This window comes from Saimiri boliviensis, chromosome 10 (assembly GCF_048565385.1).
Source record: "Saimiri boliviensis isolate mSaiBol1 chromosome 10, mSaiBol1.pri, whole genome shotgun sequence".
NCBI classification, from domain to species: domain Eukaryota; kingdom Metazoa; phylum Chordata; class Mammalia; order Primates; family Cebidae; genus Saimiri; species Saimiri boliviensis.
Window position 1 is genome coordinate 9,602,487 of NC_133458.1, and position 22,807 is coordinate 9,625,293.

Consider the following 22,807-nt stretch of genomic DNA (forward strand, 5'->3'; position numbering starts at 1 on the left):
TGAGACAGGGTTTGGTTCTGTCGCCCAGTCTAGAGTGCAGTAGCATGATGTTGGCTCACTGTAACCTCTGCCTCTCACGTTCAAACAATTCTTCCGCCTCAGCCTCCCAAGTAGCTGGGATTATAGGTGTGTGCCATGACGCCTGTTTAATTTTTTAAATTTTTAATAGAAATGGGGTTTTTATCTTGTTGGCCAGGTTGGTCTTGAACTCCTGACCTCAGGTGATCCACCTGCCTCAGCCTCACAGTGCTGGAATTACAGGTGTCAGCTACTACGCCTGTGACTTTATTTTCATGGTGATGCCCCGACAATGTTAAACAGGGCTAACAAGAAAACGCTCCTCCCTCAAAGCTGATATTGGCCTAAATTCTAAAATGTTGCTGCAGTTGCTCCTAGATTTCAGGAATACACATGTAGGACTGGAATTAGCACATTTTAAGTCTTCCCTTTACAACACATCACATTCCACATGAGAGTTAATTTGGAGAACTCTCAGACCAACACGTGCAGACTCAGCTGAAACATTTGTTTGAAGAGGGAGTTCCTTTGTGTTCCCCAGGTTGACATCTACAGACTACTTCATCCAGCTGCCTCAACCTCCCAAAGTGCTGGGATTACAGGCGTAAGCCACCATGCCCAGCCTTTTCTCTTTACTTTAACTGGCCTACGTGCTGCTACTCTTTGCTTCAACCATTTATATCTATCTTGGAATCATGGCTCTGAGCCTCAGACCGCAGTTATAAATCTTTAATCTCACTGTCATATTCCTGATCCCAGTGCCATTAACGGTGTGGGTTTCATTTTTATTCCGGCCTTTGTTACGTCCCGTGGTTGTTCCCCTAGCTCTGGCTGACACTGACATTTTTCCTTTATTTCAAGGTGAGGCTGAAGTCCTTGTTTTCAGCCTTTCGGAAAGTACTACCCTGTAATGCCTAGGCTCTAAGTGGACTAGATTTAGGGTCTGAGTGATCGATCAGAGATGAAAATGATAAACTTTGAAAGCAGAACTAAGACTTGCCCAGAAAGACTCACTTCTCTGAAGAGAATGAAAAGATTCCCCAGGTAGAATGATGTTTCAGAAAGGAATAATTAAGTTAGTTCAGAAACAGAAGTAGGATACAGAAGATGAGAAGCAGGGCTGTCTGACTCAATGAGGATAAATCGGAAGGAGAAGTTCATGGGCACGATCTCTAATTGGTCTTGAACCAATCGGGGGTCACTCCAGTACTTATTTAAAATACAATTTAATTGATGTGGTTATAAAGTTAAATTGGGGTAGGGATGTACATAATGGATTTGCTTGTGAAATTATTAGTCTTCTCTACAACTAAAAGAAAGAAGGGAGGCCGGGCGTGGTGGCTCAAGCCTGTAATCCCAGCACTTTGGGAGGCCGAGGCAGGTGGATCACAGGGTCAAGAGATCGAGACCTTCCTGGTCAACATGGTGAAACCCCGCCTCTACTAAAAATACAAAACATTAGCTAGACATGGTGGCGCATGCCTGTAATCCCAGCTACTCAGGAGGCTGAAGCAGGAGAATTGCCTGAACCCAGGAGGCGGAGGTTGCGGTGAGCCGAGATCACGTCATTGCACTCCAGCCTGAGTAACAAGAGTGAAACTCCTTTTCAAAAAAAAAAAAAAAAAAAAAAAAAAAAAAACCAAGAAAGAAGGGTGTATATTGGATATAAAAATGACAGCCTGGGCTGGGCATAGTGGCTCACACCTGTAATCCCAACACTTTGGGAGGCCAAGGCAGGTGGATCACCTGAGGTCAGGAGTTTGAGATCAGCCTGGCCAACGCCAACAAGACAAAACCGTCTCTACTAAAGACACAAGAATTAGCCAGGCATGGTAGTGCATGCCTATAATCCCAGCTACTCAGGAGGCAGAGGCTGCAGTGAGCTGAGATTGTGCCACTGCACTCCAGCCTGGGCGACAGAGCAAGACTGCATCTAAAAAACAAAACAAAACAAAACAAACAAACAAACAAAAAGATGGGCTGAGGCAGGCGGATCACAAGGTCAAGAGATAAAGACCATCCTGGCCCCAGCTCTACTAAAAATATTTTAAAAATTAGCTGGGCGTGACAGCATGCGCCTGTAGTCCCAGCTACTTGGGAGGCTGAGGCAGGAGACTCACTTGAACCTGGGAGGTGGAGGTTGCGTGAGCCAAGATGGCGCCACTGCCCTCCAGCCTGGGCGACAGAGTGAGACCCCGTCTAAAAACAAAACAAAACGAAAGACAGCCTGGTTATCTTAGACTCCAAAATGAGAACTGTGTACATTTTTTTTTTAGGGAAAATGATTATTCTCTTCATCTCATGGCAAGACGAAATAAATCCAAACCATCCTTGTTGCTCTGAAGTTATATACCTGTAATTCACAAATGTAGTGACATGCTATCTGAGTCAATTTATATTATCAGCATATATCAGTTCTTTGTGTAATTAAATCTTACTGTACAAAAAAGCGTGCTTCCTTTTGTCATAAATCAACTATTTCTCCTTTCCAATATCCACTTAAATCAAAACCTACACATTTCTTTGGATTCTTAAAAAATGTTTAACATAGAAAATTTTCAAACATGTTTGAAACAAGAAAAGAATAGTCAAATCAACCCCCATAAATGCATGAGCCAGCTTTAAGGAACAGCTCTGAGTCTAGGAGTTTCTTGTCTGACCCTCTTCCTAGGTATGTAAGCAGATTTTATGAATGCGTATCCTGTCTCATTTGACCAAACCAAGCCAAGTTACGCTTGAAATGTAAGGTTCTGCAGCTAATTTTATCACTGACTAGGTAATTTTCTTTTCTTACCATCCATAGAATGTTTCCCTCAAGACTCAGTTGTTTAATCACGCATTTCACTACAGAAAAGAAAGGGAATCTTAGATGTATAAACCCAAACTCAAACCTACAAGAAGTAGCTGGTAGTACATTAATCTGTTCACTGTGTCTGAGTTCATGCATGATTGGGCTTTTATAGTTATTTCTAACTTAACTTCCCAATCCAAATCACAGAACTTTCTCTGCTAAGGCACTAAGATCTACCCTAGTTTTCCATTGAAAAATAGCTTACTAGGGATACCTAATTTTATTTCTGCTTATCAAATTCTCTATCTGACGTGCTGCCTTTTGTAAGTATTATACCATCACCCCAGTCCTGGAGCCAGTTACTGAGAGCAGCTTCTGAAAATTTGTTTCAATGCACAACTTCTCTCAGAACTGAAATAACTTTCACAACATTGCTCCCCAGTCAGTGTCTGCAGCCCAACACCCAGCGTTAGAGCCAGCAGCCCTGCTGGGTGTTGAATGATCTAATAGACCCATCTCAGCTGGGCCACCCTGCAATACCCATTAGGCTGAGAACACGGTTTCAAAGAGGACTTGTGCTTTTTGTGTTGCCACTTCTGCCCTGAAGACCAGGAGTAAGATTCTCTTATAGCCTGATTTATGTTCATTTACATAACTGTCTTTGTAGGGGAATACAGTAACATCTAGATTGCTGAGGAATTAAGTGTTAATTCAACATTCAAAATGGAACCAATTGCACAGTCAAGCATTAATTACCAAGAACTTATAAATCTGCATTATTTGACTATTCTCCTGAACTTCATTTTGGCATTTTGCTATAAGCTGGTGCCAAGAAAAATGATCAAACTACCCAAGGACTTGACATCCCACTTCGCTGTAAGTGCACTGCTAATGATGCTGTCCACAACACTACCATGCTTTTGAGGATGAGCCCTGGAGAAAGTATCCTTAGCTCCGACCACCAAGACAAATCATTCTTCTGAGTTACTAGCTGATTGTGCTTCACTGCGCTGACTATCTTTAGTGGAAAGCTCCCTGTACTGACTACAAAAATTTCAAGGCAAATTATGACCTAACTCTAACAAGAGTACTGGACTGCATTACACACACTTTGCGAATTATATTAAGCTTTATGATGTGCTTCATATCCTTACTTTGCTACTGTCTGATCTATGTTATTTCACGTACTGTGTAAGCAGCCCCAAGTCCTTTTTGGGGCAATGGGAAGTAATAACTAAGACCTAAGCATACCGAAACCCTATTCTGTACAAAGTGTCATGCTAAGCTCTGAGGACACGAAACTGATAGAGCCATCTCTGCTGGAAGAGATGGACACTCACACGGACATCTAAAACATAAAGTAGTGCACATGTCACATAAATAGTCCAAAGCGCTATTACTTCAAGGAGAAGATTCTACAATTCCAAGGTGATAGATAACACTTTTGAGCTGGGGTTTGTAACATAAATAAGTATTTCAGAGGCAGAAAAAAGAAGGAATGTATCTAAGAAGAGACGAGAGAAGAACTATGAAAGTAGAGTAAGGCAAATTTATGCAATGATGAGTTCCAGCTGGGATGACACAAGCAGCGGGGTCAAGAGTCGGGGAGCCAAGACAGGAGCCCTGCAGCAGACGGCCTTCACCATTATCATCCACAGATCCTGGCTGGGTGAGAAGCCAGGTCCAAAACCACAGGCCGTAAAACTACAATGAGGTGTGAACTTCGCTCTCAAGGGATGTGTAACCTACGGTGCGGTGACAGGAGGCACAGGAATTTATAAACACCTGTACGCTGGTAATGAGAGTTTTACAAATGTTATAGGGCTTAGGATGGAAGAGTTACTGTTAGTTCTTTCTAGAATGGAGGATTTGAGCTAGCCTTAAAAGCAGGACCAAGACAAGCAGAAGGCAAGGATGACTGTGTTACAAGTAGAGATCGCGCCATTGCACTCCAGCCTGGGTAACAAGAGTGAAACTCCATCTCAAAAAAAAAAAAAAAAGAAAAAGAAAAAGAAAAATGAAGAGCCTAGTACAGGGCCAGGCACCCACAGCGGGCATTCGATTCTTTTTAAAATGGCCATGTGAAGGAATGGTCTCTTCCCTTAAAGCCTCACTAAGTGGATGGGGGCCAACGCCTCCGATATTTTAATACAGATTATTTTTCGATAAATTCCCAACCTGTTCCTGCATGGGGTCACCTGCCTATTAAACAAGCCATTTCTCCTATCCCTTGCACAGCTCAAAACCAGTTTTAAATCCCATCCTAGAATATTTCTTTGTGTGCAAGATTCCCAAAGTCCTCCTGGTGCCCCAGTGCAATAGGCTAATTTATTCCCTCAACAAACCAGTGGAGCACACACGCCCTTGATCATGAGGCACTCTGAAGGCTGGAGAGAACGCTTCCAAACAGAGTAGAGTCTTGACAACAGTCCCCTCCCCAGTCCCAGATTCGGAGGGTTCTCTTTTCAGTTTCACTTCACTGAGGGCTGCCAGCTTTTATTTAGGTGGTAGGAGGGAGAAGTCATGAGGGAAATTCCCCTTGAGCCAGTTTTCTAGAAACAGCCTTTACTTTTTAAACTGGTTTTAACTAGGGGGAAAAAAATGCCTTAAGAAAAATTGTCAAGTAGGTTCTAAAACATCGAATACAAAAAATATTTGACTTACATGATGAATTGGAAACCTCTAAGAATTTCAATCTAGGCCAGATATTAGCAGTAAAGCTGGTTTTCTAACCAAATTAGTGGTATAAAAAGACTAGCCAGATAAAAAACCTTTTCTTTTTGGCTTCTCAAATGAGTTTATTTCATCAAGAACAGCTTAAGTGTAGCATATACAGTGTTGTAGTCTAGAGGAAGACACAGGATTCATCTATTAAACTTTTTTGCACTTAAATCACTGAGGCAGTGCCTTCTAGGGCACTTAATATGCTAATTATAAATGATTCTAGTACACTATGGTTCAACTCAATTAGGCACAAATTTTTAAACTTTAAAAACTGTGTTCTCAAGGTAATTAAATCCCACTTAAAGTCATGTACAATAATTCTAACTTTCACTAATGACCTTTTATTCTCCTGATTTTTCATAATCAATGGGTTTTTGAAAACAATTATGGTTTGGGTTACAACGGGTCTTTTATATTTACCACATAAATGACAAAAACTAAAACCTATTTAAAAGTATTTTTTTTGGCCAGCAGGGTAGCTCACACCTGTAATCCCAGGACTTTGGGAGGCCCAAGCGGGTGGATCACCTGAGGTCAGGAGTTTGAGACCAGCCTGATCAACATGGAGAAACCCCATCTCTACTAAAAATACAAAATTAACCAGGCGTGGTGGTGCATGCTTGTGATCCCAGCTACTCGGGAGGCTGAGGCAGGAGAACTGCTTGAACCCAGGAGGCGGAGGTTGCAGTGAGCCGAGATGGAACCACTGCACTCCAGCCTGGGCAACAAAATCGAAAACTGTCTCAAAAAAAAAAAAAAAAAAGGAATTGTCTTTTAGCAGCCATGTTTATTCTTTCTTGCAATAAGTAATCAAGCACCTACTGTGTGCCAGGCTATGGCCGGGGCACCTATGCTTCCCCTGAGCTTCAATTCTGTGGGGGTTCCCAGCGTTGGCAAATGGAGGTAGCAAGTGTGAGCCCAGAGCAGGGAAGGGCACAAGCACCCACCCACCAGTCGGACAGCATTCTGACAGAAGGAGCCAACGGCAAGCTTAGAAATAAGAATAAACTCCAATTTAGAAAACATTCCTTTTGCAGAAAACAGGGTAAGTATTTGCTTTCCTGAACATTTTATTTCATAAGCAGAACAATTTAAAAAACCCAGAGTTTCATGAGTTCAATGTAGAAACAGTTCTTATGTAAATAACAAATAGAATCAATAACTTACTAAAAAAACTAGTATTTGACTTTTGCAAGTGAAGGCAGATGCAACATGGGTTTACTGAGCTGTAATTCTTCATGGGGGAAAAGTCTTGCTTTGGTTCTTAAATTCAGGTTAATGAGTGGCTTAGATTTAAGTAACACAAGCAGTGTTGAAAAGCTTGGTTTCTCATAAAATATAACTGCTGGTAAAGACAGTTTATTTGTGCCATCTGTAGCTGACAGATGAAGCTTCCTCAGAGAAATGACTTTACATAGAAGGTGTACTTTTGCTTTAACTGATGAAGAGTTCAGTAAAATGTCAGATTCAAGACTCGATGACAAAGTCAATCAGGCAGCATTTATTCAGTGCCCAAAAAATGAGGCAGCTGACTGTATCCAAAAGAAAGAAAACAATGGGACATGAGAATCATAGTTGATTAGCTCTCCAATTTAGAATCTAACTTTGGTTTAGAAAAGATAGGCATTAGAATTAGTATCCCTTCTTTCCTATAAAACTGACAAAGTAATTTCTAATGCCCCCCCCCCAAAAAAAAAAAAAAAAAAAGAGACAGGGTCTCACTACATTGCTCCAGCTGGTCCTGAACCCCTGTGCTCAATGACCCTCCTGCCTCAAGCTTCTGAGTAGCTGGGACTATAGGTACACACCACTATATACGGCTATCATGTTTATTTTAAATCTAACTATATTCACATAGAACACGAGTTCCCTAAGGCCAATCTCGTATCTAGTATATAACAGTTTACATGAAAAAGCAAAACCTGCTTCATTAACCTACTCTAATTCATATCTGATGAAATAACAGACTTCCCACTTAACTCATTTCAAGGAAAGTCTAATCATTTACTTGGCTCTGCTGCCCATATAGGTAAATTGAGTTTTGAACCAACAACTGGGAAGGCACCTTATATTACTGAAAAAATGTCTTTACCGAGTTGGCCCCTTCTAAAACACAGAGGGGTGAGCGGGTGTGTGTGTGTTTGTGCATCAGGTCCTTTAAAGGAACATTCAGCTTGGAAATAAAGTCATAAAAACTGAAAGGTAATTTTTAAATGACTTTTTTAAATTAGAAAAAATATGTGCACTCATAAGAACATGAAGCAGTCATCACTGCTAAGCACTTATGTGCCCTGATTTAAGCACTTCACATGTATTGTTTATTCACAAATATCCTATGAGATAGGCACTATCATTCTACTAAAAATAAATAAATAACAACTGACAGAGACAGAAGTAACTCACTGAGGGTCAGACAGCTGCGAGCGGTGGAGCTGAGATCTAAGTGCAGACAGCTAGGCCAGGCTCCGTCATCACCACAGGATAAAGACACTGTATGCGCCGACCCTGAGGACTTTATACTCACGTTTTTACTAAAACCTAGAGGTCTTTTTCACAAAGTCCACGGCTAAGCCAGTTCACTTCCATCTTGTGAGCATAAAATTGTCTTAAAAACCTAAAGGAGGGCCAGGCATGGGGGTCACACCTGTAATCCCAGCACTTTGGGAGGCCAAGTTGGGCAGATCATGAGGTCAAGAGATCGAGACCATCCTGGCCAATGCGGTGAAACGCTGTCTCTACTAAAAGTACAAAAATTAGCTGAGTGTAGTGGCGTGTACCTGTAGTCCCAGCTACTCAGGAGGCTGAAGGAGGAGAATCACTCCAACCTGGGAGGTGGAGGTGCAGTAAGCCTAGATCACGCCACCATACTCCAGCCTGGCGACAGAGTCTTTGTCTCAAAACAAACAAAAAACAACCACCCCCCCACTCTGCCTCCAACAACAAAAAAAAACCCTAAGGGAAGGCTTTATACTCAACCCTTTCGTAATTCATAGAGGTGGCAGAGTGCCAACAGCAAATCCCCAAATTAAACATGGAAAAGAAGCCCTCCAAAGATAACAGAAAAATAAGGAGAATAATATACTATTTTTGATAATTCTACCGAAAATAGTTACCAAAAATAATTTATCATTAAACGCAATAAAGTCAAAGCAAGAGAAGTTTTCTGCATTCAGACATAAGAACCAATGTGTTTTAGAAGCTTTTCTTCTCAGCCAGGGGCGGTGGCTCATGCCAGTAATCTCAGCATTTTGGGAGGCTGACATGGGCAAATTACCTGAGAACAGAAGTTTGAGACCAGACTGCTAACATGGTAAAACCCCATCTCTACTAAAAATATAAAAATTAGCCAGGCATGGTGGCAGATGGCTGTAATCCCAGCTACTTAAGAGGCTGAGGCAGGAGAACTGCTTGAACCCAGGAGGTGGAGGTTGTAGAGAGCCGAGATGGCACCACTGCACTCCAGCCTCGGCAACAGAGTAAGACTCTGCCTCAAAAACAAGAAGCTGCGCCGGGCACGGTGGCTCAAGCCTGTAATCCCAGCACTTTGGGAGGCTGAGGCGGGTGGATCACGAGGTCGAGAGATCGAGACCATCCTGGTCAACATGGTGAAACCCCGTCTCTACTAAAAGTGCAAAAAATTAGCTGGGCATGGTGGTGCGTGCCTGTAGTCCCAGCTACTCAGGAGGCTGAGGCAGGAGAATTGCCTGAACCCAGGAGGCGGAGGTTGAGGTGAGCCGAGATCGTGCCATTGCACTCCAGCCTGGGTAACAAGGGCGAAACTCCGTCTCAAAAAAAAAAAAAAAAAAAAAGAAGCTATTCTTCTCTATTGTTCTCCTAGTTACAACTGAAGTTCACAATAGGAGCAAAACTGAAGGTAACTCATCTGTGTCTTAGAAACTGAGTATTTCCAATGTGAAATTATCACCTGAATTACAGATGACCTAGCAGGAATTCTCTACGTAGCCCTGGGGAAGCAGAGGGCTGTGGAAAAATGCTATGAACTGCAGGGCCTCTCCAGAGGACAGCCCTATGGTCTTCAGCCAGAGGCTACTATCCAAATCAAAGCTCCTGAAAGGCACAACCTGTGGACTGTGAGTGGCACAGTGACAGTTTCCAGGAGACTGTTGTTTCTATGGAAGCATGTTTTCTCTTCTAGTGCAAGAATTTCACAGTGAGAAGAAAAGATTTAAAAAAAAAAATGACATCATCAACGCCTAACAAGTGCAAGGGAATAACTTCCAGAGGTATTTACTAAACAAAGATGTCTGTGAAGGGTCTACTTCAAAAAGCCAAAACAAGGCTCTCAGAGTTCTAACGAAAATGTTACCACTTCGATTTGGAAGTAGAGATGCAGAACACACATTTGCTGTTCACATGTGGAAATGATTAGCCCAACTGATTGTCAAGGAAATCTTACTTACATTTAAAGCAGCTTCTCCACATTTTTCAATGGCTGCAAGACCCTGATTATGAATGTGTGTCTCCAACAGTTTTTTCAATTCTCCTAGGCCATCCTGGATTCTAGATACAAGATTATACATGCGTCCCAAATCTGAAAGGGGAAGAAATCCCTTTATGCACTGAAACAAACTCTGCCTATCATTCTACCAATTATGTATTTATACTGAGATGAAAAATACTCTGCAATAAATACTGATGTTTTTAGACTTTAATAATCGATAGCATTTAATTACAACCAAATACTCCCAATTTGATATATGTATGTTTTGCTAAAAGTAACAATGAAATTATGCTATTTTAAGTTTATTTTTCCCTTTGCTATGAGAAACAACTAACATATGAATAAGCAAAAAAAAAAAAAAAAAAATTATCAGAAACGATTCCAATGCTTCCAAAAATTCTTGATTTAAATAGTATTTATGCCTGAGCCACAATAGGCACTCAAGTATTTGTTTAAAAATATTTAATACATTGGCCAGGAACGGTGGCTCACTCCTATAATCCCAGCACTTTAGGAGGCCGAGACAGGCGGATCACCTGAGGTCAAGAGCTCAAGACCAGCCTGGTCAACATCGTGAAACCTCATCTCTACTAAAAATACAAAAAATTAGATAGGCGTTGTGGCGTATGCCTGTAATCTCAGCTACTCTGAAGGCTGGGAATCAGAGGAATCTGAATCGCTTGAACCTGGGAGGTGGAGGCTGCAATAAGCCACGATTGCTCCATTTCAGCCTGGGCAACAAAAGCGAAACTCCATCCATCAATCAACCAACCAATAAAATGACTATATTTAAGGAGAATACAGATTTCTGTCTCAACTATAAAAACAAATGAGTTGAGAAAAGGTCTCCCAAATTCTTTATTTAAGACATGTATGGCATAGGGTTACTTTAGGAGGACCACATAAGAAAAATCCAAACATCAATCTTTTACTGAGCTCCTAACATGCCCCAGTAAAACAAGGAAGTGGCTACGGGAAATCTAAGATGACAGTCTTCTCATCTCAGAGAATTTTCAAAGGAAGAACAGTCAAGAAAAAACTTAGGGGTAGCATCATTTAATGCTGAAGTGTATGGAGAAAGTCACATTATAAATTAAACTGAAAAAACACTCTTCGCCCTAAGCCATACCAAAATGCTCTGCAGAAATCTGACATCAGTACCTAACAATGTACAAACACATGCATCTTTTTAAAAATGACTGACATGGGCAAGTAATGCTGTTGACTCGGAGAGTCTCGCGTCTCAAGCAATGCCAAAACTGCAGATAATAATAAATACCTACATTTTATGAGTCTTGTGTCTCACCTTCATTTTTGTCAGCATCCAATAAATTCTGAAACTCTGTGTGGAAAATTTCCAAGTGTTTTTCAATGAGGACTTGCTCACATTTCCTTGCTAATTCATCTTGTGTGCTTTCGTGAAGGTAAACCTGAACTCTTCGTTGTTCCTCAAGCAGACGAGCCTCTGCCTGGAGAAAATGAATTCAAGTGAATGGTTTTGTTTCGTTGGTAAAGAATTGTTGCAATTCTTTAATATGTAAATTAAAGGAAGTTGAATAATGGCAAATTAAATTCACAAGCCAGCTCTAACAAAATTGGATTAAGAAAGTAAGGGAGGGCTGGGCGCAATGGCTCATGCCTATAATCCCAGCACTTTGGGAGGCGGAGACAGGAGGATTGCTTGAGGCCAGGATTTTGAGACCAGTCCAGGCAACACAGAGAGAACCTGTCTCTAAAAAAAATTTAGCCAGGTGTGGCACGCACCTGTAGTCCTTCCTAGCTACTCAGGAGGCTGAGGCGGGAGGATGGCTTGAGCCTAGGAGTTAAAGGATATGGTGAGCTATGATCTTGCCATTGCATTTCATTCAGCCTGGGCAACAGAGCAAGACTCCATCTCTCAAAAAAAGAAAGGAAAACGTTCTTTGCTTTTAGGGTGATTGACAACCATATTTACACAGCCACCGATGTGTGCCATTTTCTCGGTAAGATCTATTCCCATTTCAGAATTCCTTTTTAAGTGCCCTAACATCATCATCATTAACAGTTCAAATGTCTTTGCATCATTTTTATTCCTCAGAGAGTGGTTATTTTATCTTTTTGAGGTAACGTCGCTGCCACTCTAAGAAATGAATGGATCTTCTGTGCAGATACTAAGATGCACTACTTTAGATTAAAAACTACTTGAAGCCAAGAGTCATACAAATATAAGCCCTGATCACATGGAAATAATAATCAGAAATCAGACTTTAAAAAAATTTAAAGAAAAACATTATGGCCTTCTCTTCCAAACACTGGATATGTACCTCTGAAACCTATTGAGTTATTTATGTATCCCAATTTCTTGCATTTCCTCCTGAGGAAGAGGGGAGGGCAAAGATGCAATATAACAATGCAGCAAAATTAGGAGAAGTCAGCATATTTTACAGACCATCACCAGAAATACATGTGGTGTGAAGTGTCACTGAGATACTACTAAATTATCAAAGCAAGGAAGACATTTCAGTAAATTATTCAGGTGATCTAAATAAAGAGAATTATATTTTGAATTATAAAAACGCAAATACTCTCCAAAATGATTTTCTTAAAAAAAAAAATAGTTTTTTCAGAGACAGTATCTTGCTCTGTCTGCTAGGCAAGAGTGCAATGGCATAATCAGCTCACTGTAGCCTCAAACACCTGGGCCCAAGTGATCCTCCCACCTCAGCCTTCTGTGTAGCTGGGACTACAGGTGCACACAGCCATACCAGCTAACTTTTTAGTTTTTTCTTGAGACAAGTTCTCACTATGTTGCTCAGGCTGGTCTTGAACTCCTGGCTTCAAGCAATTCTGCCTTGGCTTCCCAAAGTGCTGGGATTACAGGCTGCCAGCTACCTTGCCTTGCCCAGATTTTCAAATTCGGTACAATTTTGGAGAAATCTGGAAAAATTCAATTGGTAATGAATCATCGAGAGCCAAGAAAATGTAAAATAAAAAAATGATTGGGCAGAATTTGGTTATTATCAAGAACTAATAATAATGAGACAATTGTTTAAACCATACAAGTCGGAACCTTATGACACGTTCTAAATAGCTAAATGTGAAAAATAAACTTGGAAAACCTCTGTAGTATGTATCAAAATATCAATATTCTTAATACACATAATTATCTCCATCAAAGCCATGGGTACATACAAATAAAAACACAAGGAAGAAAGGACAATTCATAAATGAAGAAATAGAAAAATGCTTGAAGTTACCACATTTCCAATAAGAGGTAAATTATAGTATGTTCAGTTAATGAAATATCAAACACGAACTATTAATAACAAATCATTAGTGAATAAGTTACAAAAAATCTGTATCATGATCCCAATTTGGTTTATATAATCAGGAACAGTGCCCCAGGCTTGTAGGTTTATGTTATTTGTATTTTCCAAAAAGTCTACAGTTAACGTGTAATTTTGTTTTTCTGATTATAAAGCTATTTTAAAACAATAAATGCTGCTTTATATCTAATGCTTCACTAAGACTGATACCTCAAGAACCTAGAGCTGGTGGAATACAGAACATGCAAACCAAAGAGCACCACCTTTTCTGTTTTAAGTTCTAACTCTTTCTTGGAAGAACATCATCACCTCAGGCAGCAAAACATACTTTTACCCCTTCCCAGTTGAAAGATTAGGCTTTGATGCCATTGCTGATTCATCCTTTGAGAGGCACAGCTCTCCACCTCTTAGAATTCTACAGACCCTTGCTGCAGGGGCTGAGGGGGGCAGGAAGAGTGAACAGGTACCTAGGTGATTACAGAAACATGGCCGCAGGGCCTCAACACTAGCTTATTGTATATATTGGCAAGGAAACCAAGGTTGTAGGCGCTGTCATCAGGCTTCAGAATGGACAGCCATTTAGGTTCTCTATTGAGTCCAAGTCAAATAGGCTCCTGACCATCACTGTACTTGGCAGACCGTTGTATTAGAACACCAAGGTCAAATTCAAATGACTAAATGAAATCATGCAATTGAAGACTGTCTTTACTAATTTAACTAGGATTGGTTCTCAGTAAAAACAAAAGGAAAATAAAAACCAAAAAAGACAAGCAAATTAATGAAGTATGATGTATTTTTAAAGTTAAAAAAAAAATGACATTAGAGACCTAGAGTAGTCATAGAGAGTTTCTGTAGCTCAGATCAGTCTCAATCACATGAGAGAGTAAAATATTTTAGAAACACCAAGATGGTTCACTCTTCAAAGTCATCCTTGGAAACACAAGCCAAACATTCTCAAATGTTTCCACTAAAACTCTCCTAATAGGGAAAAGTGAACACAGACCCAGGGAATTTGAACTGGCTTTCAACTGGCTAAAATTTGCAGAATATTTCTTCAAGGGTCATGTTTTATCTCAATACTGTTCTATTTCCTACTAGAATGTTTGTTTTGATGTAAACATAAATGCTCCCTAAGTTACTAAGATTTGCCAACCTTTACCCTGTGGTTTTACATACTTCCAGGCATACACTGGAGGTTCTGTATATTTGTAATACCAAATATATCGGCCTTGCTCTTTGCCATACACTATTCTAAGCACCTTTTTACTAATAAATATCTCATGTTAAACTTTTAAAATACTAAAGTCCACTTAATCTTATTAACTATTATTATTACTCTCATTTTACAGATAAGGAAATTGAGGAAGAGAAGCGTTAAGGTCATCCCCCTAGTAAGTGCTGGGGTGGGGATTTAAAACTGGACTCATAGCTCAGTTTGAGATGCAAGGCTATAGGATGAGAGCAGAATTACATGGGCAAATTCCAATTTTATGCTTATAGTCTCTGCATTACCAACTTTCAGAATGTGATGGAAGTCATGTTTGGTGTGATCAAAGTGGATTTGGGCCAAACCTTTAACTCATCTAGAAATGAATCCCCTCTATGGGAACTGGGATGTAGGAAGCACACTGCTTCCTTGAAGGCAAGGCTCACGCTAGATCCAAAGCATCCAGGCCATTGGAAATCCCTGCTCCTCAACTGTCTTTGGTGTCAGGCCTGGTTTTAAAAACAGATTTACCTGTTCTGGGAGTGCTTCTGTAGCTCAGCCCTAAAACACTGGTTTCCTTGCTCTAGAGCGCTACTAATTCATCAGGGTGGATAAAAGGAGATAACCATAATTCTCTAATAAACCCTGTTCAAAAAGAATAGGTACCATTGTCGTGGATGTGCATTTGGATAAGAGGTTTTTAGGAACATCTAGTTTCTAAAGAATCACCATATACAGCAGAGTTTAATAAGAGATGTGTTTAGGCAAACAGCACTGTCATATTAAACAATGAAATAACAGGCAATGCTAACATTCAAAACAGATGATGTTTCAAAAGTTCATTTGTTAGGCAGTTGTTTGAAACTCTGGGTGAGCTGGTTAGGTTCCAGATCAGCATACGAAAGTCCATTTGGCCCAGCATTACACACAAGGAACTATTAATATTCCAAGTATAATACTCCGAATAGTTCCATTTTTGTTAGATTTTGAGATGTCAGAAATTTGTCAAGGACTTTCAATTTCCAACTTCTAAGCCCATTTATAACCACTATCTCCTATAGGAAAACACATTCAGGTCACCACAAACAAGCCAGATAGGACTTTCTTTATGAGGTTAGAGCAGAGTTGTTACTTTTAATTGACTTTCTATCTCAGCATTTGGAAAAGGGATTCCGCAGTCCATTTATGCTCCAAGTAAACAGGGAATAAAGGGGAAGCAGGTGTTACGCTTGGAAAGATCCAGATTCCCTGGAGATCTCCTAGTGTAAGGGTCCTCATCTCTGGGCTGTGGGCCAGTATGGCCTGTGGCCTGTTAGGAATCAGGCTGCACAACCAGGAGGTGATCAGCAGATGAGTGAGCATTACACCTAGGCTCTGCCTCCTATCAGATCAGGGGCACATTAGATTCTCATAGGAGCTCGAACCCTATTGTGACCTGCACATTCGAGGGATCTGTGTGCGTGCTCCTTTGATCTGAGGTGGAAGAGTTTCCTCCCAAAACCATCCCCCTTCTCCACACCCTGCTCCACCGCCGTCTGTGGTGCCAAAGGGGTTGGGGACCGCTGTCCTAGCACAGCTAGCTCAAGGGTCAGCAAACCATAGCCTGTAGGCCAAATTCTGCCTGCCTTTTTCTGTAAATTAAGCTTTATTGGAACCCGGCCACACTCATTTGTGTACATATCCCACTGGCTGCTTTAGTGCTGCAATGGCACAGCTGAACTGCTGCAAAAGAGATCACATAGCTCACAAAGCCTGAAGTATTTCCTATCCAGTCCTTTATAGGATAAGTTTGCTGACTCTGACTCCAGACCTAGGTCATTCCTTAGAGCCTAAATCCAGGACATCTATGTTTCTAAGAAAGAGAAACAAAGAGCAATTCCGCTAGATCTTGATTATCAGCTGGGTGTGGTGACTCACATCTGTAATCCCAGCTCTTTGGGAGGCTGAGGTAGGAGGATTACTTGAGCCCAAGAGTTTGCCACCAGCCTGGGCAACATAGCGAGACCCTATCTACAAAACACCACCACCAACAACAAAAAACCAGTTAGCTGAGTGTAGTAGCTCACGCCTCTAATCCCATTACTTCTGGAGGCTGAAGCAGAATACCCTCTAATTTTAGAATTTAAATCCTACTTTCAGAAGAACCTCTCTTCTATATAATCCTGAAAGCTATGTAATAGATTCTTAGGGGTATTTTAGAAGCAAAAAAGCAAAAGCTTTAAGTTTGCAAATCTGAGAATATTTGTTTCTTAAAATTTTCTCATTGACATGACTGTGATGTCCATTATATAAATCCACATTCTAGGAGAAACAGTTAAAAAAAAAGTCATGTAGCTATTATGGCTATATCCTTACAACAGCAAGGAGAACTCTTAGTCATGATTACCAATTTAGAGAAGCTCCCTGGAGAATTAGGAGAAGCACGTGCACCTGATAAAGACACTCTAGGAAAACAACGCCCAACAAATGACTTGTAAAGAAAGCTGTATGTGCTAAAAAGAATTCACTTGAGTTGCAATGACTTTAACTTAAGTCTACTTAAAGTACTATATTTAAGCTTACCTTTTTCATATATTCAGTAACTGGGTTCTGCTGCAAGAATTCAGTACTCTCTCTGGTATAAAATCTCTCTGTGTCAGCCAAAAATTGAGATTCAAAGGATTCTTTATACACTGTTAACGTAGGGCCCTTTGCAAATGCATCATCTTCATTCAGCCCCAATTCCACTAGAAATGAATACGAGCTATATTTCAATTACCCTATTTTTTTGGTTATATTTCACAGAAAATACTTAGGTGTAGCATTCAGTTTAAGATATGTTTAAAAGATAAATGTGAAATGGCAGGACATAAGTAACTCTTACTACTAGTATTAAAATACACTCTTTTAATAAAATAAAAAAGGAAAAAAATCCAAGATGTATAAAAAGCAAGTAATTCTGACCCATGGCCAGGTATGCTTCAAAATTATGATGAAGTTCCTTTAGAGAACTTTTATACTTCCAAAAGCAATAAAAATAACTAATTGTAAATTTGCAAAGAAATACAATGCTACCCAAGTTTTTAAGACATTGTATTACTTTATCAGTTTCTCAATCTCAATTTTTCAAGCTGATATAGATTTCTGGTTATCATTGAGCTCAATTAATGACACTCTAACATATCTAGTAATTCACTGAGACCAGAAAAGAAAATAATTAAAATGTTTATTTCATCAAAATTTCCTTAAGGCACACGGATCAAACAGCTTTTATGAGTAAAATCAAACAAAGTCACATTGACTTAAAAAGAAATATAAGTACCTTTGTAAATGCTAACAATGTCCTTTATAATATTAAACCATTTTAAAAATGAAATCTGTTAGAGCACTGTTGTAATTGCCATTTGATGTGAAAACTTTGAATAAACTAAAGGGAAATTATTTACCGTAAGACTGTACAACTCCACTAATCAATCTTGTATTGATGGTTTCACCATTTCTTTCCTTTTCAATCAGCTTTAAAACAGCATTTGTTACCTTTAGAAAGGATGTAGAAAAATATGATGCAGGTTACAGAATATGATATATATTACTACATATCCCTTAAACATTCACAACCATTAACAATGTAAGATGGGAAAATCCGAAAGAGTGAGGAGACAAAGACCAAGCAATGAATCTGTGAAGGGATTTTAAAAGGAACATGCACACGCTAATACCAGTAAGTACCTGTTTATTCAGTGGCCTGAACAGACAGTCTCTCCAAGTCACCAATGCAAGCTGGAGAAAAAAAAGAACAAAATGTCTATACTTTTACTATGTTTTTCCAAGATTCAAGTCATAAGAAATAATCTAAATCTCAAGTTATTTTATCAAAATTTCTCGATTACAAGTTGGTCAAAACATGCTATCATGATGAAATCAGAAAGCCACCACTCTAGAGAGTCAACAACTTCAAGCAGTATCCAAGCACAGACACCTGTCATCTCAACTTCTTTGTTTATATTCTCTTTAACTGTTGTTGAAAACAGTATGGAATCAGTTTAAAAAACATAATGATTTTGAGGGGTCTGTGATGTTACTGTAGGGGGGTACACAGGGCACTTTAAGTCTAGCAGATTTCCAAAAGGAAACGAATCAAGATCATCCTGATTCCTACCCTAACAACTCTGAGTCTCAAGAAAGCATCTATATGCAAAAAGAAAAAAATCCCATTTGCCATCCCACAATATACATAGATTTTTTAAAATGTATGTTGTACATATTTTTGTCAGTTAAAAAAATAAAATATTAAAGAAAAGGGGAAGTACAAAAACCCCAAATCAAACAACGAAACCTACAACGTTTCTGTTAGAACTAGATTAACCACATAGCAAAGTATCATTATGAAGCAGAAACAATTTGGTATGGTATAGAAACTGGAGCTATACAAACATTAAAAACCGGTCATGCATCCGGGATACATTATGCTTTTCTTTTTTTCTTGAGACAGGATCTCGCTCTGTCACTCAAGGTAGAGTCCAGTGGTACGATCGTGGCTCACTGCACCCTCCAACTCCTGGGCTCAAGCGATCCTCCCACCGCAGCCTCCTGTGTGGCTGGGACTATAGGTGCGTCACCATGCCTGGATATTTTCTTTGCAGAGATCTCATTATGCTGTCCAGGCTGGTCTCCTCCTGCCTTGGTCTCCCAAAGTGCTAGGATTACAAGCATGAGCCACTTTACCCAGCATTATGTTTTTCTTTTAAATTCGTCAAAAGTGAAGCTACAAAGTATTGCTATTTTATAGCAACATTCTTGGAAATGGTGATTAACTCCTTTATGCAGAATCTGACATTTTAACAAAACTAGTTTTAAAGGGCATTGCCTGGGTTGATCTGACAGCCTATGAACAGACTGTTAGGAGTCGTCCCTTACTTGCTCTGGAACCCTGGTTCTCAAACTGCAGCATACATCAGAATTGTCTGGAGAGCTTGGTAAAACATTGCTGGGCCCCGTCTCCAGAGTTTCTCTTGAAGTCTAGGATGAGGCCTGAGAATGTGCATTTCTAACAAGTCCCCAAGTGATTCTGACACAGCAGGTTTGGGGACCTGATGTGGTTTGGCTGTGTCCCCATCCAAATCTCATCTTGAGCTATAGGTCCCATAATTCCCACATGTTGTGAGAGAGACCCAGTGGGAGATAACTGAATGATGGGGGTGGTTGCCCCATACTGTTCTCACGGTAGTGAATAAGTGTCACGAGATCTGATGATTTTATAAGGGGTGTCCGCTTCCACTTGACTCTCATTCTGCCTTGGCTGCTGCCATCTAAGATGTGCTTTCTGCCATGATTGTGAGGCCTTCCCAGCCACATGGAACTGCTGAACCCATTAAACCGCTTTTTCTTTATAAATCACCCAGTCTCAAATATGTCTTTATCAGCAGTATGAAAACAGACCAATACAGGAACATACTTTGAAAATCAATGGGGAAAAAACCAAAAACAAAAAACCCTTCAGTTGACTGACTGAAGAAACATATAGTAATGAGGGTGATTTAGGAATTCATTAATTCAGGGTCCTCTCCCTGAAGTGGGGTTTCTCAGACTGATCCTCAGGGCTTGCCTCACACATGGCACCTGATCTGCCGGGGGCTGCCAGGACTCAGGACTTTCTGGGCGAAAACTCAGGCAGTCCCAGGCAAACTGGGATGGTAGGGTCAAATAACTAAAGAAGAAATTTTTAAAAAGCAAATGCAGAAATGGGCAAACTATATTTTGTAACTCCAATTTACCCATTCTTCTTCTTCTTTCTTGCTAAAAAAAATTTAAGGGCCATTTATTGATAAAACAATAAAAATTAGTTTACCATTTAAAAAAAAGCTTAATATTTGCCTAGATTCTTATTGAAAGATAATTTATCATTAAAAAATACATTTAAAAGGTTTTAAAATAAAAAACATCTTACTGAATAGATTTCATATATTCCTTTTCGGCCTTCGTCACATTCACGGCGAACCCAATGTCTATTGAGGTAGGCACAAATTCCATTCAGCACTTTGCTTGAAAATCGATAATCTTCCCATTGTTGGGTGTAGAATTTCAGTACACTCTCATCCATCAAATCTTCTCCATCCTAAAAACAAGGTAACTAAAGCTTTAAGATGACTAATTTGTCACATCATAAATTAAAAATAAAAGTTAATAACACCTACTGCATTAAATACATTGATATATGTGATTTTAGACAGCTTCTTTAAATTATTCTGTATACAAAAATATGCTAATAAACTCTCTCAAGAATATAGTAAAAGAATTCTTTCATCTCAAATTAAACTGGAACATTTTTCATGGTATGAAATATGCACACACACTCAAATAAAAGTACCCTGAACAATTAGGATATACAGGTAATTCCTTTTTATTAAGAAATTTACCTCAAAATCATCTGTATTTTTGATATTTTGTCTTAAAAAAATTGGTTGGGTGCCGTGGCTCACACTTGTAATCTCAGCACTTTGGGAGGCCGGGGTGGGCAGATCACTTGAGGTCAGGAGTTTGAGACCAGCCTGGCCAACATGGTGAAACCCCATCTCTGCTAATACAAAATTTAGCCGTGTGTGGTGGCAGATGCCTGCAGTCCCAGCTACTCAGGACATTGAGGCAGGACAATCGCTTGAGCCCAGGAGACAGAGGTTGCAGTGAGTCAAGATTGCGCTACTGCACTCTAGCCTGGGCAACAGAGTGAGACTCCGCCTCAAAAAACAACAACAAATCCCAGCACTTTGGGAGGCCGAGGCGGGTGGATCACGAGGTCAAGAGATCGAGACCAGCCTGGTCAACATGGTGAAACCCCGTCTCTACTAAAAATACTAAAAATTAGCTGGGCATGGTGGCACGTGCCTGTAATCCCAGCTACTCAGGAGGCTGCAGCAGGAGAATTGCCTGAACCCAGGAGGTGGAGGTTGCGGTGAGCCGAGATCGCGCCATTGCACTCCAGCCCGGGTAACAAGAGTGAAACTCTGCCTCAAAAAAACCAAAAAAAAACAAAAAAAAAACCACAACAACAACAACAATCAAATCAACATGTCCTAATTAGCAATTTAGACCACAAGGCTAATACTATTCAATTTTTAAATGCATCTTCTTCCTTCTTTAAATTTACTTAAAAACCATGAAAACACTTTTTTGTGGTAATCTGTAAAAAATAACGTACAATGGTATAACAATATTTCTTAACAAGACCTCATAAAGAAAACGTCATTTTCCAAAATTTTTATCCAGATTTCCACAACTTAAGCCACAAATTTTTATCTGAAGGAGACTAACTTGAAATTTTTTCTTAGGAATTAATGGCATCTACCAAGTAAGCCTTACCCTTTAAAAACATTAATGGCACTGCCATTTAGGTGTGTGCAGCGGAGAAGCACAAAGAGGAAGGTGGGGGCTCCTCCCTGCAGGAAGGGCTGGCCCAAGCCCACTGGCTTCTCTGAGCCTCAGTGTCTTCAATGAAAACTAAATGGCTATGACAGACTTGAAGCTCCACACATATAAGGTACACAAGTGACAGAACAATCTATGGAAAAACCTGATCATCTCTTGACACAACCAATTTTTTATTCATTTGAATTTAAATAATATGAAATAAACTTTAAAATGTAAAGCTAAGCTATTCTGGATGATGGTACTTGACCTTTTTAAAATGCGAAAGTATCGCTGGGCGCGGTGGCTCAAGCCTGTAATCCCAGCACTTTGGGAGGCCGAGGCGGGTGGATCACAAGGTCGAGAGATCGAGACCATCCTGGTCAACATGGTGAAACCCCGTCTCTACTAAAAGTGCAAAAAATTAGCTGGGCATGGTGGCACGTGCCTGTAATCCCAGCTACTCAGGAGGCTGAGGCAGGAGAATTGCCTGAGCCCAGGAGGCGGAGGTTGCGGTGAGCCGAGATCGCGCCATTGCACTCCAGCCTGGGTAACAAGGGCGAAACTCCGTCTCAAAAAAAAAAAAAAAGCGAAAGTATCACTGATGGCATGGCCATCAACATTTTTATATAGCACAATACACTGTTTCTTACTTTAGTACTAAAGAATAATTAATTACAACATTCACTTTACCATGTGTTATGAATAAAAAGAACAGTGGCTTCAGCCAAGACTGTAGACACATCATTTGGGGAAGATGAAAATAACATACTAGACAGAACTTGTGGCCAATCAACTATGTATAGTCATTAGCATGATGTTTAAGTTTTCAATTAGCATGTAAAAATAAATTAAGTAAAACAATTTTGCATGATGCAGACATTTCTGCACATTGTATAAATCAAAAATGTTTAAAACAT

The 22,807-nt window shown here is 40.0% G+C and overlaps 1 protein-coding gene across 2 annotated transcripts in view; it reads right to left on the minus strand.

Moving 5' to 3' along the window:
- CUL1 (cullin 1) overlaps positions 1-22,807 on the minus strand; it is a 103,779-nt gene that overhangs the window by 22,070 nt on the left and 58,902 nt on the right. For both annotated transcript variants that reach the window (XM_039472738.2, XM_039472737.2), the window contains exons 4-9: positions 20,434-20,601; positions 18,216-18,266; positions 17,933-18,023; positions 17,070-17,233; positions 11,302-11,464; positions 9,955-10,085 (exon numbers count right to left, since the gene is read on the minus strand). In XM_039472738.2, coding sequence (XP_039328672.1) covers positions 9,955-10,085; positions 11,302-11,464; positions 17,070-17,233; positions 17,933-18,023; positions 18,216-18,266; positions 20,434-20,601 — 768 coding nt within the window. The remainder of the gene's footprint in view (positions 1-9,954; positions 10,086-11,301; positions 11,465-17,069; positions 17,234-17,932; positions 18,024-18,215; positions 18,267-20,433; positions 20,602-22,807) is intronic.